Raw genomic sequence first — 18,980 nt, forward strand, 5'->3', positions numbered from 1 at the left:
CACTTTGTAGACCAGGCTGGCCTCGAACTCAGAAATCCGCCTGCCTCTGCCTCCCGAGTGCTGGGATTAAAGGCGTGCGCCACCACGCCCGGCTCTGAATATTTTTAATCCGTCTTTTGTTGAGCCTGGGATACAGACAGATGTGTGACTGTGTTTACAAAAAGTTGGTACAGTTGACCTTGGAATTCAACAAGTATCCAGAGGTCAAGGCCTTCCCACACTCAGTGCAGTTGGGTTCCTTTCAGATTTTCTGATTCTATCATGTTCAGTTTTCTCCCTTTTGATATATTTATTATTCAGTTATAATTGTCTGCCTCTGGCTTAAGAAACATGAACTCAGGTAGGAGTGGAGCCAAAGGGTGCAGTGAGAGAACAGTACACATTGTTGATGGGAACTGCACCCAAAAGCCCAGGATTCTGGCTTGATTTCCTCTTTGAAAGAGCTAAGAATGTTTCAGAACTAGTTAACAGAAACATTAAGGATGTGTGTGTGTGTGTCTATGTGTGTGTGTGTGTGTGTGTGTGTTTTAATTTGACACAGGGTCCCATGATGTATCCTTGGCTGGCCTGAAATTTGCTATAGACCAGGTTGGCCTCAAATTTATAGAGATTGACTTGTCTCTGTTTCTTGAGTGCTAGTATCAGGTGTGTATGGCCACACCCAATTTAAGCATTCTTTTTTAACCTGTTGCAGTCCATCCCATCAGAATTGCTTGTATAAAGACAATGTTTAAAGATGATGATAAATTTTAGGCTACAGAGTCAGGCATCGCTGGGCGCTGTGTCTCTTAGTTTCTCTGCTCTGCTCTTCCAGTCTCTTTTCCCTTACAGCTTTTCAGCTTCCTGTTTTTGTGTGATTCTAATAGGTATGCAGCTTTTGTTTGTTTAAGAAAACTACTGCCTTTCAGTGGCCAACCAACCCTCTTACCCAGAAGGCGCAGGTGACTGCTGTAGTGAAGTTCTTGTGTATGTTTCTAATGAGAAAGTCATGGGGTTTTAATTTCATATAGATAATAGTGTTAACTGGTCAAAGTTGTATTTTTAGGTTTTTTTCCTTTATTATTTATAATGAAGCTTTATATATCTTTTTCCCCCTATTTATTCACAAAAGAAAGGTGGTGGGAGAAGCTGTGGAAGATTCCTGGATGCTTAAGGGGATGGGATGATCAGCTGAGACTACGTGTTCCTAGCCAGCTTGCTCTCCAAGGTGGCGTGACGGGCGGCTTCTCGGCTTCTGGAGCTGGGCTAGTCACATTCCTGTTGAACTGCTGAGTGCTGTGGAGAGTCTTGGTCTAAGAGATCTCACACACAGGCTGGCTAAGCTTACTGCATGCCTCTGCATTGCGTGCTGCTTAGATTGTGGGCCATTATGCTGTACAGGAAACTTAGAAATCCAAATACTTCACCATTACATGTATGAGTTAAAGAGAGAAGCATTTGGTAGTTAATATCTACGGGGTGGTTTGTTCATGTATATGAAGGCAATATGCATTGTAGGTTTGGAGACATTTTTAAGAGATTTGGAGAAAAGTTTGCTTTTACATTGACATGGTGTGCTTCTGTCAGAAAGTATTACTTCAGTATCCCAGCCGTGAGCTGGATACCTTTATATCGCGTAATGCTTGGTTTAAGTCTTCCTCTTTTTCTCTCTATCTAAGAGATGTACGTCACAGCTGAGGCAGTGGCATCGTGGGAAAACTAGTGATCAAAAATAACCAGTCACATGCTAGGCATGAGGGGCATGAAGTTATAACACAGTGACCCCTCAGTGGCTCCCATGTCACTAAGCATTAGGATATGTGTTCATTCAGTAGTGATGGTGTCTCTTTTGTCATGTGAACATGAACTACATTCTCCACGCTTGATCTTTAGAAAGCATTGCCTGATGTAGACACCAGCTTTTCTGTGGCATGCACAGCCTGTTTTCTAAAAGACTGGCATTGTTGGTTGCATGAGTGTGTGCTGTTTTGGAGCTCTGTTAAATTCAAGTTCACATCTTCTCTTTACCTCTAACTGACCTATAGAGATTATTATTACTAAGTGTTCTTGTCTATAATTCATTGAAGTATGGGATGGAATTTAGGAGTAACGTGTGCAAAAAGCTGCCAGTGGTATCTCCGAGGATTGTTCCTGGACTGGAGATGGTTTTGTGTAGTTGTCATTTCTTCCCGTGAAGGAGCAGCACAGTCTGCTGGGAGAAGAGCTGTTGTGTCACTTCCTCAGGCAGACATATTTACTAGAGCGTGCAATCCAAAACCTTCCGGTAAGAGAGGCAGCAGAAGGGAGGGTCTCACCTGACTTTGGGAACTGTGTGGACTGTGGTGCTCTGGACCGCACAGTGGGGTAGGGACCTGTTGTAAGAGACCAGGAGTACTTCACACTTCCTGTCCCCTCAAGTAACAATGAAGTTAAATGAAAAGACAGGACTTCTTTTTTCCTTAGCTGACATGTTTGTTTCTGCCTGGGTTTGATCTGGTGTTGGTAAATGAACAGCCTGTTCCTGTTTATGATTCTCTTTTTGGCTTTCTTGTGTCAAAGGGCATGAAAGGCTGGCATTGATGATTGGCAGATTTACTGGCAAGGCTTTTCTGAGACTGTGTACTTAAATATCAACATTTTTCTTTTTAAACTAGTCTTTTCATCTCAGCCTAGTGATGAGGAATCCAGTAGTGATGACACCAGCCACGAGCCCAGCCCTGCTCCTAGACGGCGCCGCAACAGGAAGAAGACCGTTTCTATCTCAGAGTCTGAGGAGCCTTCACTCGCTGAGCCGGAAGATGAGCCCTCCAAGGAACCAAGTAAACGCCACTTTAGTCGTGGTCTCAACAAGTGTGTTATCCTGGCCTTGGTGATTGCTGTCAGCATGGGATTTGGACATTTCTATGGTGAGTGAGTGAGTGGAAACACCTTGTGCTGAAGCCACTTGCATATAGCAGCAAGACAAGATGGCACAAAAGGTCAGTGTTGGATTCTGTGGCCTGTACCTACAGTCAGCCACTTTACTCAGGAGGCACAAGTGAAGGTTGCTGAGTCTTCAGAATTTGAGATTAGTCTGGGCAACATAGTGAGATCCTGTTCCAAAACAAAACAAGATCAGGCTGGTCTCCAACCTGTAATCTTCCTACATCATCAAAATCTCAAGTATAAATAAGGACTAGTAACATACATATTTGTGTAATGTATTTTTTTTTAAGTAAGAAGACTGGAAATTTAAAATCTGAAGTTGGGGGTGGGGAGGTAGTTAAAAGCAGTGGCTAGGCTATTCTTCCAGAGGCCCCAGTTTCAGTCTCGTACACCAAACCCATATGCTGGCTTTATTCCAGCTGCCCTCTTCTGACCTTTTAGGGCACTGTATGCACATAGTGCACAGACACACATGCAGGCAAAATACCAATAAAAAATGATCCAAAGGTGCTGGGCGTGGTGTTAAAGGGCTTTACCCAGGGCAGGCAGAGGGTTTTGAGTTTGGGGTCAGACTGGTTTTTGAAGTAGGGCTTTACACCTATCTATCTATCTATCTATCTATCTATCTATCTATCTATCTATCTATCTATCTATGGTTTTAAAACAGGGTCTTACTGTGTAATCCAGGCTGACCTCTGACTCAGCTACCTGAGTGCTGAGGTTATAGACCCTGTGCTGCCTGGCCAGAGAGGTATTGTATGCTTGAGAAGTCAGTGTCTTAAACCTTGTCAAGTTCACAACTCTTTTGTTGTTGTCTGAAAAAGCCCTGGCTGTCTAGGAACTCAGTGTGTAGCAGCTCACTCTGTAGACCAGGCTGGTCTCAGAGTCACAGAGCTCCATCTGCCTCTGCCACCCAAGTGCTGGACTAAAGTCTACCTTTGCCATCATGCCTAGCAACCTGAACACTCTTAGCTTACTTATATAAACTACTTTTAGATTTATTCCTTTTCTTGGTCTACATAACCTATACTTCAATCTCTGTTTTAATAGGTTCTTTTCAACAGTACATTCTTTCATGAATGTGGGAAAGGTATTTGATAGAACGTGATATTGGAATGAGATGATGGGCCAGTCCATACTTGCTAAAGTCAAAGTCGCTGACCTATGCTTCCTATGTTCAGCTTGGGGTGGTATTTGGGCTTGTGGGGAGGCCTGCCCATGTGTGTCCTGCCGAGTACTTACTCGAGCCACGCTAGTGTGATGTGCTCTCAGGCACAAATTTTATCAATGGTTTTGAGTGTATTTTTGCCCCCCTACAGGTAAAAATGAAGGAAACAAGGGAAAAGGTCTAAAATCTTTTTTTCTTACTGAAAGCCAAGAGTTGGTTATTAACGTGAATATTAGTACAGACTGCAATAAAATCTCACAATTTGCATGACTTTGGAATTTTGTTTTAGAATGTACAGTTTAGAACAGTTCTTCTAAAACTAAATTAACAAAATTAACACACTATCTTCCTTTCTGTAACTTTTAGTCTTAGCCTTATCACAGTGTGGGAACCCTGGATGATGCAGTATATGAAGTGAGTTCCATATCTAAGCCCTGACTCAGTGACCTCTCAGTATTTTCTCGGGCAGTGAGCTCCATGCTAACATAGCTTCTCTGAGATCTGTATCCATAGCAGCCATGTCTTATAAACAGTCTACTAGAACACAGCCAGCCCTGGCTCTGTCTAACTGTGGGGTTTCCTGTCTGTAGTAGAAGAGAAAGCAAAAGATAGTGACATTGACATGATTCTAAAAGTGCATCTGAACTTTTGGAAAAAGATAAAAATTAGCAGAGAAGATAAATAGTCTATAAGAAAGCTAACACCAGATTCATGTTTGAAGTGCTTCTTCATCCTTGCTCATCTCTCCACACTTAGGTAGAAGGTGTTGACAGGTTGTCCAGCCATTCTGAGGATGTAACTGTAACTAGATGAGAAGTTACACAGCACAAAGAGGCATTGAAATCCATGGCTATATCAGCTTACTCAGTCATCCTTGAATGGGCTTTTAGTAAGCTTACGACAGGCAGGGGGAAAAGCAGACCATTCCAGCAATGGCAACTCTATAAACCCTTTGGAAACAAAATTTACCTAGATTAATGATAAAAGATGTCTTTAAGGGGGCTGGAGAGATGGCTCAGTGGTTAAGAGCACTGACTGCTCTTCCAGAGGTCCTGAGTTAGTTCCTAGCAACCACATGGTGGCTCAGAACCATCTGTAATGGTATCTGATGCCCTCTTCTAGCGTCTGAATACAGTTTAGGATGCTGAGTGAGAAAGTTTGATTCATGGAGCAACTGAAAACAACCATTTAAAAAACTGAAAAGGAAAAGATAAAAATAAAAGAAGCTAGTGGCCAGCTGGAACTGCTGTGGGTTTTGTAATCTGTATACTGGTGCTGAAGGCAGGCCTTGGGGATTAGGGTGAAGGATCAAGGAAGAGGTGAGAATGGGGAGGGCACTCGTGGTTTCCAGCTTAGAGTTTTAGTTTGGTAGTCTATCAACAATTCAGGAAGTGTGCTAGCTGCTTCACATTGGAAGTAAACAGTTCCTTCATGGAAGAGTCCTGATAGACAGTGAAGTAGCTAGATGATATGGTAGTCCTTCTGCAACTCAGCTGAATTTCCACTCCTAGATTGTTAAGTGATGTTCAAAGTGGGTTTCAAGACCTGTAGAAGGAATTAAAAGGGATGGTTACATCCTGTTTAAACTATGCATGCACTGGTATACCCACTAGTTATCAGATATGCTTTTTGGTTTAGTGGTGGTTTTTTTTTTCTCTTTCATGTATGATACATGTAGCAGGAGCATGCAAACAGCTTGTCTTGGCAAAAGAACATTTTGAATTTAAGTTCAAATATGAAGGAATTGTCCTAGTACTGGATGACCACCTGAGGGCTTTGCGGATGGTAGTTAGAGGCTCTTCCACTGCCCTGCTCTATTGCAGACTTCCTAATACATTTGGCTTTGAGGGTCTATAAGACAGCTCGGTGGGTAAGGGTGCTACTTTCAAGCCTGATGGCCTGAGTTTGATCCCCTACATGGGAAAGGAGGGATCCATCTCCTCTAAGTTTCCCTGACCTCCACATTTGTGTCATAGCATGCATGTTCCCTCCGCCAAAATAGTATATGTATATATTTTTTAAAAGTAATCTCAGTATTTAAAGAGTAGAAGGGATGTAGCTCTATTGGTAGAGTGTTTGCCTAGCATGCACAAACTCCTGGGTTCAAGCCTTGCTCAACATAAAAACTAGGAATTGGTACGGTCCTAGCTCCCTAGAGGCAGGGACTCTAGTACAGAAGAAGTTGTTCATGATCATTCTCCAGGTCATAGTTCATAGAGTCCAGCCTGGTCTGCGAGAGACTCAGTCTCGAAAACAGTTAAACAAACGAAAAGCCTCTTTGCCAGGTGGTTGTGGTACATGCCTTTAATCCTAGCACTCAGGAGGCAAAAGCAGGTGCTCTGTAAGTTCAAGTCCAGCTGGTCTACAAAAGATTTCCAGGGTAGCCAGAACAGTTACACAGAAACATCCTGACTCATAAAAACAAAAACAGTAGAAGCAGGAGAGTCGAGGTCCAGATCATATTCAGGTAAACAGGGAGTTGGACTCTACCCGAGATAACTTAAGACCCTGTCTTTAAAAGATAAGTAAAATAGAAAATTGACTTTGAGAATAATGGGTGTTCTTAATTAGGCATTCCCTGTGTTATATTTCAGTGTTTGAGTTGTAGCCTGTAGGCAGATTATTAAGAAACATTTTAATTTTTCTTTGACTCTTAACCTGTAGGAAAAGAACTCCACCAGTGCCTTATTTTTCTGTTTAAGGAGGTTGAAACACTTTACTTCAGCGATCTCAAAGCTGAGTACTGTTGGTATAGCAAGATGAGAAGTGGTTTTTGGGGGGGAAGGGTGGGTTATTAGAGTGGCCTGTGTTTTTCTTTGGAAGGGTAGTGAACTACTTAAGTGATCCTGTGTGCATGCTGAATGAATGAAGCTGCATCATTAGCCTGCTTGCCCTATGCATTAGCATCCACTGTTGTCTGAGGAATGATGCCATGAATGTTTTAGGGTAAAGAATGTCCTGCCCTAGTTAAGGAGCTTGTGTAGGCCGAATATGCTGTGTATTTATTTTCCAGTAGTGGCAGTTATGTTATCCCTATAATGGCTTTTCCTTTCAGGCACAATCCAGATTCAGAAGCGTCAGCAGTTAGTCAGAAAGATCCACGAAGATGAGCTGAATGGTGTGAACGGTTATCTCTCACAGTGCAAGCAGGAACAAGTGTCTTTTCTAGATTTCAAGGTATATATTAATTAAACATCGAAAAATAACTAATGGGTGTGAGGGCACATACACACTGTAATCCTAACCTGGCACTTGAGAACCTAGGCAGTATGAATCAGGCCAAGTTCAAGACTAGCCTGTGCTACTTAGTGACCCCCTGCCTCAGAAAGCCAAGGGGAAGAAAAGTAGAAACCAGCAGTGAAATAGTTCGGTGCCATTACAATGAAGAGTAGTGGATGAGAGAGGTGGGCCAGCCCCCAGCCACAAGCTGTCCACTGACCTCCACATGCGCACATACACACAAACAAAGGTAGTCATGCATGGCATAGATGTGGAAATCAGAAAATCACTTTTAGGAGTCAGTTCTCTGATCTACCATGCTGGTCCTGTGGAATCTAGCTCAGGTCATCAGGCCTGGCGGCAGGCACCTCTGCCAGCAGAGCCGGCTTGCAAACTAGTTTTAAACCTTTTCTTTCTTTTTTTTTTTTTTTCCCTAAAGATTAATGAGTTAGGAAAACAACTATTTCAGTTGTTTCTCATGTGTAAAACTCTTACTTATTTTGTGTGTTTGTTTCTGAATTCAAGTTTACTTGGATTTGGGGAAGTACTTAACTATGTTAAGGATGCAGGCTGCCCTCTGTGTACAGAGATGTTTCCATGAAATTCTGTACTGACATAGAGCAGCCTTTTCTGCCACCCTAGTGCTGGGATTAAAGGTGGGTACTACCATGCCATGCTGCTCTCTGAATATTTTTTTATCCTCATCAGAACTGAGTCTGGGGACATGAGGATACAGATAAACAAATAGCTGATTGTGGGGTACTTACAGAAGGCAAATGCAACTTAGTTTAAAATCTCTTAGTTGCTGGGTGTGGTGGGACAGAGGCAAGCAGATCTGAGTTCGAGGCCAACCTGGTCTACAGAATAAGTGATAGGTCAGCTAGCGTGATGTAGAGAGGCCCTTTTTGAAAATAAAGAATAAGTAGAATAAAATGTTCTCTAAACCGTGTAGGCACCTTTTCAGGACAGCTATTGTAGTAACAAGATGGGAGGGCTTCCCTCACTTTTCTAGCTTAGAAATGGGTGTATTCCGATGATGTGTCGGTTTGCAGCACTGTGCATGGACTCTGGGGACTTGGGTCTGTTAGTCAGTCCGTGGCCTTTGGGCTGTTAGAGACCCATGGAATTCTGCCTACTTGTTCTTGTTTGAATTCTCCTTCCTCAACAGTGTCCTTGATTTGACATGCCTGCCTGCTACTCGTTTTCTTCCATGTGACACTTTCACTTCCCATTTCTCTTTTTAGAATGAGAAGCCTCTTGAGTATATGGCAAGTGTCATTAAGCATTTATTTTCCAATTTTTAACACCATTTAACCATACCCAAAGGATTTGTGCACACGGTCACACACACACACACACACACACACACACACACACAAGAGGCACTGAAGGGCATGGTGGTTACATGATTAAAGATTTAGATTGAACTTTCCAAGCACTTAACATTTCTCTTCTCTTTCATTAAAACAAAATTTCTTTCCTCTAGTCGCTGAAAGAAAGCCTTGAGAGGTGTTGGGCCATTACTGAATCAGAGAAGACTACATTTGAAACTCAGAAGAAGAACCTTGCTGCAGAAAACCAGTATTTACGAATATCTCTGGAGAAGGAAGAACAAGCCCTGTCTTCAGTACAGGAAGAGCTACGGCAACTAAGGGAGCAGATTAGATTGTTGGAGGATAAAGGCACAAGCACCCAGTTAGTTAGGGAGAACCAGGTTCTTAAGCAGTACTTAGAAGTGGAAAAACAGAAAACAAATAGCTTCCTTAGTGAAAGGGAGACGCTCTTGGAGGAGGCAAGGATGCTGAAAAAGGACCTGGAGAGGGAACAGCTCACAGTCATGGCTCTGCGGGCAGAACTTGAGCAGTTCGTCCCTGGCCAGGCGCAGAGCCGTGCAGAGTCTCCTAGTGTGCAGACTGAAGAGAAGGAAGTGGGGCTGTTACAGCAGAGGCTGGCTGAGCTGGAGCAGAAGCTCAGCTTTGAGCAGCAGCGCTCGGATTTGTGGGAGAGACTGTACGTTGAGGCGAAGGATCAACATGGAAAGCAGGAGACAGATGGGAGGAAGAGAGGAAGCAGAGGAAGCCACAGGGCGAAGAGCAAGTCGAAGGAGACATTTCTGGGGACAGTTAAGGAAACATTTGATGCTATGAAGAATTCTACCAAGGAGTTTGTGAGACATCATAAAGAAAAAATCAAGCAGGCCAAAGAAGCTGTGAAGGAGAATCTGAAAAAATTCTCAGATTCGGTCAAATCCACTTTTCGCCATTTCAAAGATACTACCAAGAATATCTTTGATGAAAAGGGCAGTAAGAGGTTCAGGGCTCCAAAAGAAGCAGCAACTGAAAAGACAAGAACAGCTTATAGTTATTCCTCCTACTCACAGCAGGAGGCACCAAACCAAAACCAGAATTGCAGGCGCCCTTTTGCACAGAGGGATGGAGGGAGAGAAAAGCCCAGTCACTCTGAAGAAATTAGAAAGAATGCAAATTCATACACATTCAAGGCCAAGTCTGACTGCAGAGGCACCCATTCCACCAGAAGGGTTTGTTCAGGTATGTTTGAATGTGCTGGACAGGAAGCCATTAGCCCTGTTAATAAGGCGAGTCCTGTTAGGATGAATGACTTTAGACAGCTGATTCACTGGTACTTAGTGAATGAACTGGAGACTTTTCACCACTGGGAAGAACTGGATCAGTTCATCAGTCCGTTTTTTCCGAATGGTGTCTTTAGACATGACCAGAAGCTCTTCGCCGACTTTGTTGATGATGTGAAAGGTTACCTTAAGAGCATAAAGGAGTATCGAGTAGAGGATGGCAATCTGGAGAAGTTGGACGGATGTATATATAGACACTTTGGGCATGTTTTCGCCCTGCCATTTGGACCCAGGTCGGTTTACATAAAACCATGTTACTATAATAGCTTCTAAACAGTGCATAGCATTTTATTTTATCTTTTAACACTTTGAGCTTTTGGAAAGTTACTGTTTGTAAGACATAAGCTTTATTGCCAGTGAAATTCAGAATAAATTGAAAGACAGTTTTAAAATTATAACTATTGCAAACTGAAAAAAAATCCATGTCAGTCACTTAGACTTGAACAAATGATTGAATTTCTACCTTAAAAATTTAAAGGGTGTGTATGTATGTATGTATGTATATGTGTGTATGTGTGTATGTATATATATATATATATATACACACACACAATATACACACACAATTTAATTGAGCCAATCTAGCTTTTTTCAGTATAGTTTATATAATTAAGTGAAATTATTTCCCTTTAATCTTTAACTTAGGAAGCTAGAAACAAAGACTTTAGTGTGAAGCCCAGCTATCATCAGCTTTAGGAGCTGCCCACCTATAATCACTGTCAGTTCTATTGAGTTTAGGAGTACTCGTTGCAGGGTTACTACTGAGAAGGGTGCTGGACGCTCGGGAGCCACAAAATCCCATAATGTTCTTCAAGACTGTGTCTGTTGTCCTTCAGCTTTTTATTCTGTAACTGAAAATGTCTGTTTACTTTTGAGAGTCAAGTTTCATCTTTATGAATAAATGCAATGTGCCTATAAAATAATGAGACTGGTTTCTGATGTCTTTAGTTCCTGAAGCAGATGCTTTAATGAGCAGTATTGGAGGCTGCTTTAAGGAAGCATGAATAACTTCTTGCTGTTCAAGAGTTAGGTGTGCAGAGAGAGGCATGAAGGTGTAGTGGCCTCAGGTAGTCTAGAGATGGTTGGAAAAATCTTCATGATTGAAGTGACCTTGCATCTAAACTTGCTTTGAAATTAGCTTCTGGAAGAGAAGTGAGGGTTGGTGCATGGATAGAGCAGGGTCCTCCCTGGAATGGAAGGTCCTTTGCAAAGGTTGGAGAAATGGAGACCAGCTACTTTAAAGAAACCAGGTGAGCTGGGGTGATCAGGAAGGTCTCCCTTTTGTCCTGAAGTGCCTGTCTTGTGAGATGGAGAATTTCTGAAGGATCTTGTCACTGGATGGGATGGCGCCTAGTCCTCTAGATGACTGGCAGCAGCCAAGAGGGTTGATTGGCAAGGTGTGAAGCCAGCTGTGGTGGTCTGCACATGAGAAACTGATGGGAGTTTGAATGAGGTCATCAAAGGTGGTGAGGAGCAGACAAGATACATTTGAAACGACTCATATAGCCAGGCAGTTCTATCTTGTGTAAGGGAAGTAGGAAGTAAGTGGTGTAGGTTTATCTGGAATGACTTCACTGTTGGATGCTGAGATTACTCAGAATACCAGAAGGAAGCTCTAAGCAAGAGGAACCAGAAGCAAATTGATTTTGGAGGTATCTGTTGACATTTATTTGGAGAGGACGGGTTGGTAGGTACATGGCTATTTTTACTCACTTCGAAGCCAGTCCCCATTAGTCTAGTGCAGGGGACACTGATATCTGTGCTGGTTAGAGAGAAGGCTAAGCGAGAAGAGTGCAGAGTGATGCACGTGAACCCAGAGATATCAAGTCAGGTGCTTAGAGCTGAGGGCTGCAGAGCGCTTGTGTGCAGGTCCTGGTGTAAAGCAGTGGAGGAGCCAGCAGGCAGAGTGGGAAGACAGCAGTGCCTGCTCACTGCACTTGCCTGGAACGGGGAAGGTTGGAGACTGCTCTGCGAGATGTGTCTCTTCTCTCATTGAGGGATAAAGCCAACGGAGACGAGGCTGGTTGTTCTTACTCTTACTGGAGTGATAACGGAAACACCTCATTATTTTATGGTTACATTCCTGCTCCTCATCACCTGTTAGGTCTCCCCTTCCAGCCAGTGCAAGAGTATTGATGTCTGTCCTTTTTCCTTCAGTGTTGAAATAATACCCCTTTTTCCTGGAATTAGAGTAGGATTTTAGTTTCTGTTTTATCTTTTTGCAGTGTTCAGGTAGATAAGTGGAGAAAAACATTGTTCTTTTTACTTTTAGAAAACTGAACTCTAACATAGATTAAAAAAATGTGTTTACTACTTTCAGTCGACCTGATAAAAAGCAACGTATGGTAAATATTGAAAACGCCAGGCACCGAAAACAAGAGCAGAAGCACCTTCATCCACAGCCTTATGAAAGGGAAGGTAAATGGCAAAAATACGGTCGCGCTAACGGAAGACACACGGCAAATCTTGAGATAGAACTGGGACAGTTACCTTTCGATCCTAAGTACTGATTTATGATTAAGTTAAGTTAGGAAGAGCTGTGGATGCTTTCTACTTCGTTTGATGTTGATTAAGATGAACTCCCCATGACTGTCTTTATATTATGCAAAAGCAAAGCTTACTAACTTGCATTTTCCTGTAGCTTAGGTTTGTTAAAAACAAAAACTTTTTTTTTCCTGCTCTTGGGGGGTAGGGGGATGGTAGTTTTATTAAGGAAGCCAGGCATGAAATATTCTGTGCATGAACCAAGGCTTGGTTTGAGGAGCTGAGCTGAGCGTAGTGCAAGCTCAGCTCACAGGGGCACTTCGTGCAGTGTGGAGGTGTGCAACAAGGGCCTGAGGACTGCGCTGAGGCGGGACTCCGCGCTAACATCTCTACTCTCACGCTTTTGTCTCTCTGTGGGTTCAAGAGCCCGTTGGTTTGTGAAGAGCTGGCTGGCTTGTCTTGTGAACTCTCTTGCACACCTGAATGCTATGGAAGAAACAATAAACTGCACCGTGAGGAAAACTAAAGGTCTCTCTCAAGTCTGGCGCCGTATTAGTGTTCTCTGAGAATGCCTCAGGACAGTGTACGGGACAGCTGTCCCCAGTGGCTTCCCCTCATTTCACGAGTCACCTACAGTTTCTCTCAGTTATGCCAACATCTCTGCAGAAGTCCTTACAGTTCAGTTTCCTCCTGTGTTGACCCTGCCGGGTAACCGTCGCTCGTAGACGTGTATGTGACTTCCAGTTCGACGCTCTGGCCAGTGAGTGTGGAAGAATGTAGCAGCCCTCTCGTAGTTCCCTGAGGTGAGGAAGGTATTGATCTCCTGCAAGCAAATAAAGACATGTTTGCCGAGTGCGACTTCAAGGAATTCTAGAGTTGCCAATTACAATTTTTCTTTTGTGACTTTTTCCTTTTCGAAGCAATTCTGAAAGGCGTGTAGCTAAGCCTATCTAGTAAGTTACAGAACAACTGATTTTACTGGGGAGATCAATTATGGAATACGGGGGTTAGAATCATCAAATTTTGTCAACTTTACTGGATTAAGAAACTATTAGGAACAGGCAGTGGTGTCACACGCCTTTAATCCCAGCACTCAGGAGGCAGAGGCAGGTGGATCTCTGAGTTTGAGGCCAGCCATTAGGGTGGGCACAGGAGATGGCTTATTTGGTCAACTGGTTGCTGACCAAGCATGAGGGTCTGAGTTCAGACCCCCTAGAACCCACATGAAGAGTTGGGCATGGTAGCTGGGTGGGGTGGCACGTGTCTTTAGTCCTATCTAGCACTTGGGAGGCAGAGGCAGTGGCAGATGGAGTTCTGTGAGTTCCAGGACAGCCAGGGCTACATTGTGAGACCCTGTCTCAAAAAAGGCTCAGACATGGTGGCACATAACTGTAGCCCTAACAGTGGGTCATTGGAGTGGGGCAGAGAAAGGGTTTGGGAGGCTGTGGCAGGCCACAGTTGTTATGTTCCAGGTTTAGTGAGAAAATGAGGTGGAAAGGGACAGGAGGCGTCATTGGTGGACTTGAACCTCTGGCCCTTCCATGTGTATACACATACACAACGAGGAAACAAGACAGGGCAGCACTGAAGCATACTTCCTAAGTTTGTAAGTTTTTAAAGCCTTAAGGGAAGACCTGCCCTGAATGTGGGTGACACGTTCCTGTGGGCTGTGGTCCAGGCTGAATAAAGGGAAGAGCAGACCAACCCAGGATGTTCCCCTGTTACATGCTGTTCCACCCAGCACCATGCTGCCTCGGCTAGGCTGGGCTGCTGTCCTGAACCTGAGCCAGGGTAAAGCCTGTCTCCTTAAGTCAGGTTTGTCAGGTGTTTGGCCACAGCTATTAGAGAACCAATTCATACAGAGGATGAGAGGGGTCAGTGAGGCAGATTGTTGTTAATCTAATGAAAACCTTTGAGTTGACATACCTTCTCCAGAACATTGAAGGTGACCAAGTGAGTGGGGAGTGACGCATTGCTGTGAAATTCTTGTTGTAGCCATCTTAAGGGGTTTAAGTAGAACATATCTGCTTCATCAAGATACTGAGTTTTTCCAGTCAAGTCTGGGGGACACTGGAGAAACCGCATGGACAGTGGACAGTGAACATGGCTGTGGAAGAAAGGGTCAAAGAGTTAGACACCCTGGGCTGGTGAGATGGCTCAGTGCTTAAGAGCACTGATTGCTCTTCCAGAGGTCCTGAGTTCAATTCCCAGCAACCACATGGTGGCTCACAACCATCTATAATGGGATCTTATGCCCTCTTCTGGTGTGTCTAAAGACAGCTACAGTGTACTCACATAAAATAAATAAATCTTAGAGAGAGAGAGAGAGAGAGCGCTAGTGAGCGTACGTGTCCATGTCCTTTCAGGCTGACCTTGAGCCCAGGCAGAACTGCCTTCCTCACCTGTAGTAAGGCGTGGAGTGGCAGGGCATCATCATGAATACTGAGGCCGAAGCTGGGTCAGGACCTCGGGGGCAGACTTTCTGAATGTGATTCATGACATCCAAGGTGCCTCTCTGATGAACTAGGCCAGTGTAGAATGCCAGCGGCACATTTGACAAGAGCAGGAAGCTCAGGGCTGCCTTCCTCCATGCCTTCAGGTGGGCTAGTGAGTAACCTGCATGGAGATAGGTGGGTAAGTGGAACACTGGCAGCTTCCTGTTCCTGTTACTCAGCAAATACATTTGTATGATTTTCCATGCAGACATAAGCAGTGATACTGTGAGGCAAACTCAAACAGGCAGTGAGTCATCTCTGACCACTCGCCACCACTGCACTCAGGCAAGGTCTAGCCTTCTAGTCAGTCAAGGCACGGTGTGGGTAATGGCTGCCCAGTCTTAACATGTAGACTTAAGTCTCTGACATCCAAAGATTTCCAAGGGGATTCTGACATTTGATTCCAGGACAATTGGAAGGGCATAGTTAAACAGCAATCCTGGACTAAGATTCATGATTTTCTTAACAGGAGCAATACTGCTTGTTCAGACATACCCAGTTAGATCCCACACCCAGTAGGTGTTTTTATTTGCATGTAGTATGGACGTGTAGTTCTCAGAAGCATCACTCCAAGTGCCTACTTTGCTCCTGTTGTCTGGTCCTAAGAAGTGTTGTGCTGAGATGTAGCTAAGTGCCAGGTTGCCTGCCTGGCTTCCATCTCACACACAGAATACAAGCCGCTCTATGTGAACTAGCTCTTTGTATGCTTGTGGGTTTTGTGGTTTTTGGAATGGGGTTTTACTATGTAGCCCAGGCTGGCCTCAGACTCTCAAATCCCGGGATTCCAGGTATGTGCTACCATGCTGATAAATGTACTAGTTACCTTATGAGCCACATCTTAACCCTGCTCACTCACACTGACTGGACGGAGCACTGGAAGGGCTCTAGCTGTGTGGACCAGACTGTGTACATCAGTTCCGGAGCCTTCTCACTGCCCAGCTTTAGCTTTTGCCACACAGTCTTCTCCATCGGTGACTTACCAGGGTGGTTCACACCGTGGAGAGAGTGGGAAGCCCTGAACTTTCATTTAGTCATTCCATTTCCTGTGCTGCAGTGGCAAGAAATGCTAAACAACAACAACAAAACAAAACAAAACAAAAAACCTCACGGTCACTGGGCAGTGGTGGCACAGCAGAGGCAGGGCAGATTTCTGAGTTCAAAGGCAGCCTGGTCTACAGAGTGAGTTCCAAGACATTAGGGCTACACAGAGAGACCCTGACTCTGGGGGCTGGGAGGAAGCCAAGGAAAAGTCCCCATTGCCTTCTCTAGTATGTTCTGTCACTTAGAAATACATGTTAATTTTTACATTTTTAAACACTGCTGGGGAGGAAGGCTGTTAAGTCAGTTGTGGTGTTTACATGAGAAAAGCAAAGGGGTAGTTTAGCTGGAGAACCAGTGGAGAAGGGCAAGGCTGCACTGTATCTTAACCTCTGCACAGGCAGAGGCACCAGGAAGTTTAGATTGCAGCTCTCTTAAGGAAACAAAGCCAAGGGCTGGTGAGATGGCTCAGTGAGTAAGAGCACCCGACTGCTCTTCCGAAGGTCCCAAGTTCAAATCCCAGCAACCACATGGTGGCTCACAACCATCCGTAATGAGATCTGACTCCCTCTTCTGGAGTGTCTGAAGACAGCTACAGTGTACTTACATATAATCAATAAATAAATCTTAAAAAAAAACAAAAAACAAAAACCTAACATACCTTTAAAAAAAAAAAAAAAAAAAAGGAAACAAAGCCATATTTTTCACTGACCACAACCTAAAGACTAAATTCCCCAAGAAAGACCTTGTAGTGGAATTGTGAACATCAGACATTAAAATTAACTGGAGACTATGTACTGTGTGATCTCAGTAATCCCAGTTAGTAGGGAGTTGGAGGCAAGAGGGGCGCAAGTTTAAGGCTAGCCTGGGCAACTTACAGCAAGATCTTCTGGTTGAGCAGTTGCTTCCAGGGCAGAGGACTGGGAGGGGTAGCAGGGGTTAAAGGTCTTGCCACACAGGCCTGAGTTGGACCCTAGAGTTCATGCCTCCCAGGTCTCACTAGGCTGCTCTAGAACTTTGGTTTCTTCAGTCTCTACCTCCCAAGTGCAAGGATTACAAGGATTATATCACACCTGCTGTTTTGGAGTTTTCAATTTTTTTCCCCCTTGAGACAGGATCTTGCCATGCATGTAACCCAGGCTGTCCTTAACCAGCAGTTCTCTGGCCTCGGCTGTTAGAGTGCTGGTGTGCAGACAGGTACCACTTTCCCTGGCCCGTTGGCTTTAGAACACAGAATCCGTCTTGAGGCGGTGCATAAGTAATGTTGATAGACACGTTGGAACTCAGAACAAATGCTCTTCAGTGGGAAGCAAAGGGCTCTACTGGCTGGGAGCAAGCCAATGCCACCTGATTCTTGTTGGCAGTACATCAGTGCACCTCGGCGTTTCTGCTCGGGCTATTAGATAAGACACCAAGATACAGCACGCACTGTGAGGAACCTGGATGCTGTTATCCAGACTTAGCCTTAGAGGACTGAGAGGGGTTCTGGCTGGAATCTTAGAGACTGACTAAAAAAACCTTGCTTTTTAACCACCTCTTGAATCTGACCTGGCTTTTGATTCGCTGTGACCCAAAAACTGGTGGAAGGAACTGCAGATTTGAGGCCCATGCCTCCTACCTTCCCACTCTTTCCTTGGAACCCTGAAAGCACTGTGTAAGAAGCTCCGCCTGACCCACTGGGCAGTGAGAAGGCTCCGGGGCTGATGTACAGCTAGTCTGGCCCACACAGCTAGAGCCCTTCCAGTGCTCTGTCCAGTCAGTTTGAGCGAGCAGGGTTAAGATGTGGCTCATAAGAATAAATGGCATTAAAAGTCACTACACAGCAGTGGCTGGCAGTGACATTTATATGAAACAGGTTAAAATAGGTCACAAGAACAGAATAAGGCTTAGAGGTGAGTTTTGGAAAGCCTCAACAGTTCTATGGAAAGCTGCACGGTGCAGCGAGCTTGCTGTCCTATCACTGCTGGGGATGGGCTTAGAGGATAATCTGGAGTTCAAGATCAGCCTGATGACATGGTAAGAATCCTGCATGGGTGTTTCAGCCAGCCAGCCAGTCTTACCTCCTACCCCTGGCAAAAGAGTGGACAGTCTGGTGATCACTCTTGTATCTTATGTAATACAGAAAAAGGCCACTTAGGAGCTAGGCAGAGTGGCTCACATCAGTAATCCCAGCACTTGAAAGTTTGAGGCAAGATGATGGCCCTTGAGTTCAGGTCTGGCCGCATAGATTGCTCTAGGTCAGCTCTGTCTCTATAACCAGACAACAGACACCCACAGAGCATTAGATTACAAAAAAGGAAACACTATAGTAATAGTTTGTAATTAGGAAAGTTTTCATTAAGCCTAGTTGGAAATAAATAGCTCCCTGGGCATTGACAGTCTCTTAATCTTTTATTGCTGTTTTGAGACAGGATCTTGCTATCAAAGCCCAGGCTGCCCTTGACTTGTGGTTGATCCTCCTGCCTTTTCCTCTCCGGGGCAGGGATTACAGCAGTGCTGTCAAGTCTGGCTTCTTTTAGCTATTCTTTCTAAAATGTATTCTGTATTAAAAATACTTACCACAGAACACCATGCAGAATGGTAAAACGGGATAGATAAACCTGAATTCTTTGTGGCCCAACATGCTATAATAAAAGATATTAAGACAAAACAATTTTATATTAGTCTGAGAAATTAATGCATTTAAATTATATGATCTGTTTATTTTTCAAGTATTTGACACTGAATTCCTTTTTTTTTCCCTGATAACTTTTTCACCAGCCTCAAACTCTAGACACTTGTGCTTTAGCCCATGTTGCTGCATTACAGGCGTTATACCATGAGTCCAACTCGGGAATTATACTCCTTTTTAAATAGAGTGTGATGATGTGTTAATAATGTCAGAGTGAAGCCGGGTGTGGTGGCACATGCCTTTAGTCCCAGCACACTCGGGAGGCAGAGGCAGGCGGATTTCTGAGTTCGAGGCCAGCCTGGTCTACAAAGTGAGTTCCAGGACAGCCAGGGCTACACAGAGAAACCCTGT

At 44.2% G+C, this 18,980-nt stretch overlaps 2 protein-coding genes across 8 annotated transcripts in view; one reads left to right on the top strand and one right to left on the bottom strand.

The window, feature by feature from the left end:
• Positions 1-12,952, top strand: part of Ccpg1 (cell cycle progression 1) — a 29,874-nt gene extending 16,922 nt beyond the window's left edge. Inside the window, exons 6-10 of one of the 5 annotated variants that reach the window (XM_029481227.1) lie at positions 1,112-1,207; positions 2,634-2,885; positions 7,128-7,249; positions 8,778-10,174; positions 12,262-12,952. In XM_029481227.1, the coding sequence (XP_029337087.1) occupies positions 1,112-1,207; positions 2,634-2,885; positions 7,128-7,249; positions 8,778-10,174; positions 12,262-12,451 (2,057 nt within the window). In that variant the 3' untranslated portion in view covers positions 12,452-12,952. Of the gene's footprint in view, positions 1-1,111; positions 1,208-2,633; positions 2,886-7,127; positions 7,250-8,777; positions 10,862-12,261 lie in introns of those variants that run through there. The other 4 variants (XM_029481228.1, XM_021173388.1, XM_021173391.1 and 1 more) reach the window with 4 other exon arrangements.
• Pigb (phosphatidylinositol glycan anchor biosynthesis class B) overlaps positions 5,128-18,980 on the bottom strand; it is a 30,062-nt gene continuing 16,209 nt past the window's right edge. Inside the window, exons 9-13 of one of the 3 annotated variants that reach the window (XM_029481230.1) lie at positions 18,518-18,582; positions 14,828-15,041; positions 14,352-14,532; positions 13,102-13,248; positions 5,128-5,617 (exon numbers count right to left, since the gene is read on the bottom strand). In XM_029481230.1, the coding sequence (XP_029337090.1) occupies positions 13,105-13,248; positions 14,352-14,532; positions 14,828-15,041; positions 18,518-18,582 (604 nt within the window). In that variant the 3' untranslated portion in view covers positions 5,128-5,617; positions 13,102-13,104. Of the gene's footprint in view, positions 5,618-10,884; positions 12,122-13,101; positions 13,249-14,351; positions 14,533-14,827; positions 15,042-18,517; positions 18,583-18,980 lie in introns of those variants that run through there. The other 2 variants (XM_021173394.2, XM_021173393.2) reach the window with 2 other exon arrangements.

This window comes from Mus caroli, chromosome 9 (assembly GCF_900094665.2).
Source record: "Mus caroli chromosome 9, CAROLI_EIJ_v1.1, whole genome shotgun sequence".
In the NCBI taxonomy this organism is placed as follows: domain Eukaryota; kingdom Metazoa; phylum Chordata; class Mammalia; order Rodentia; family Muridae; genus Mus; species Mus caroli.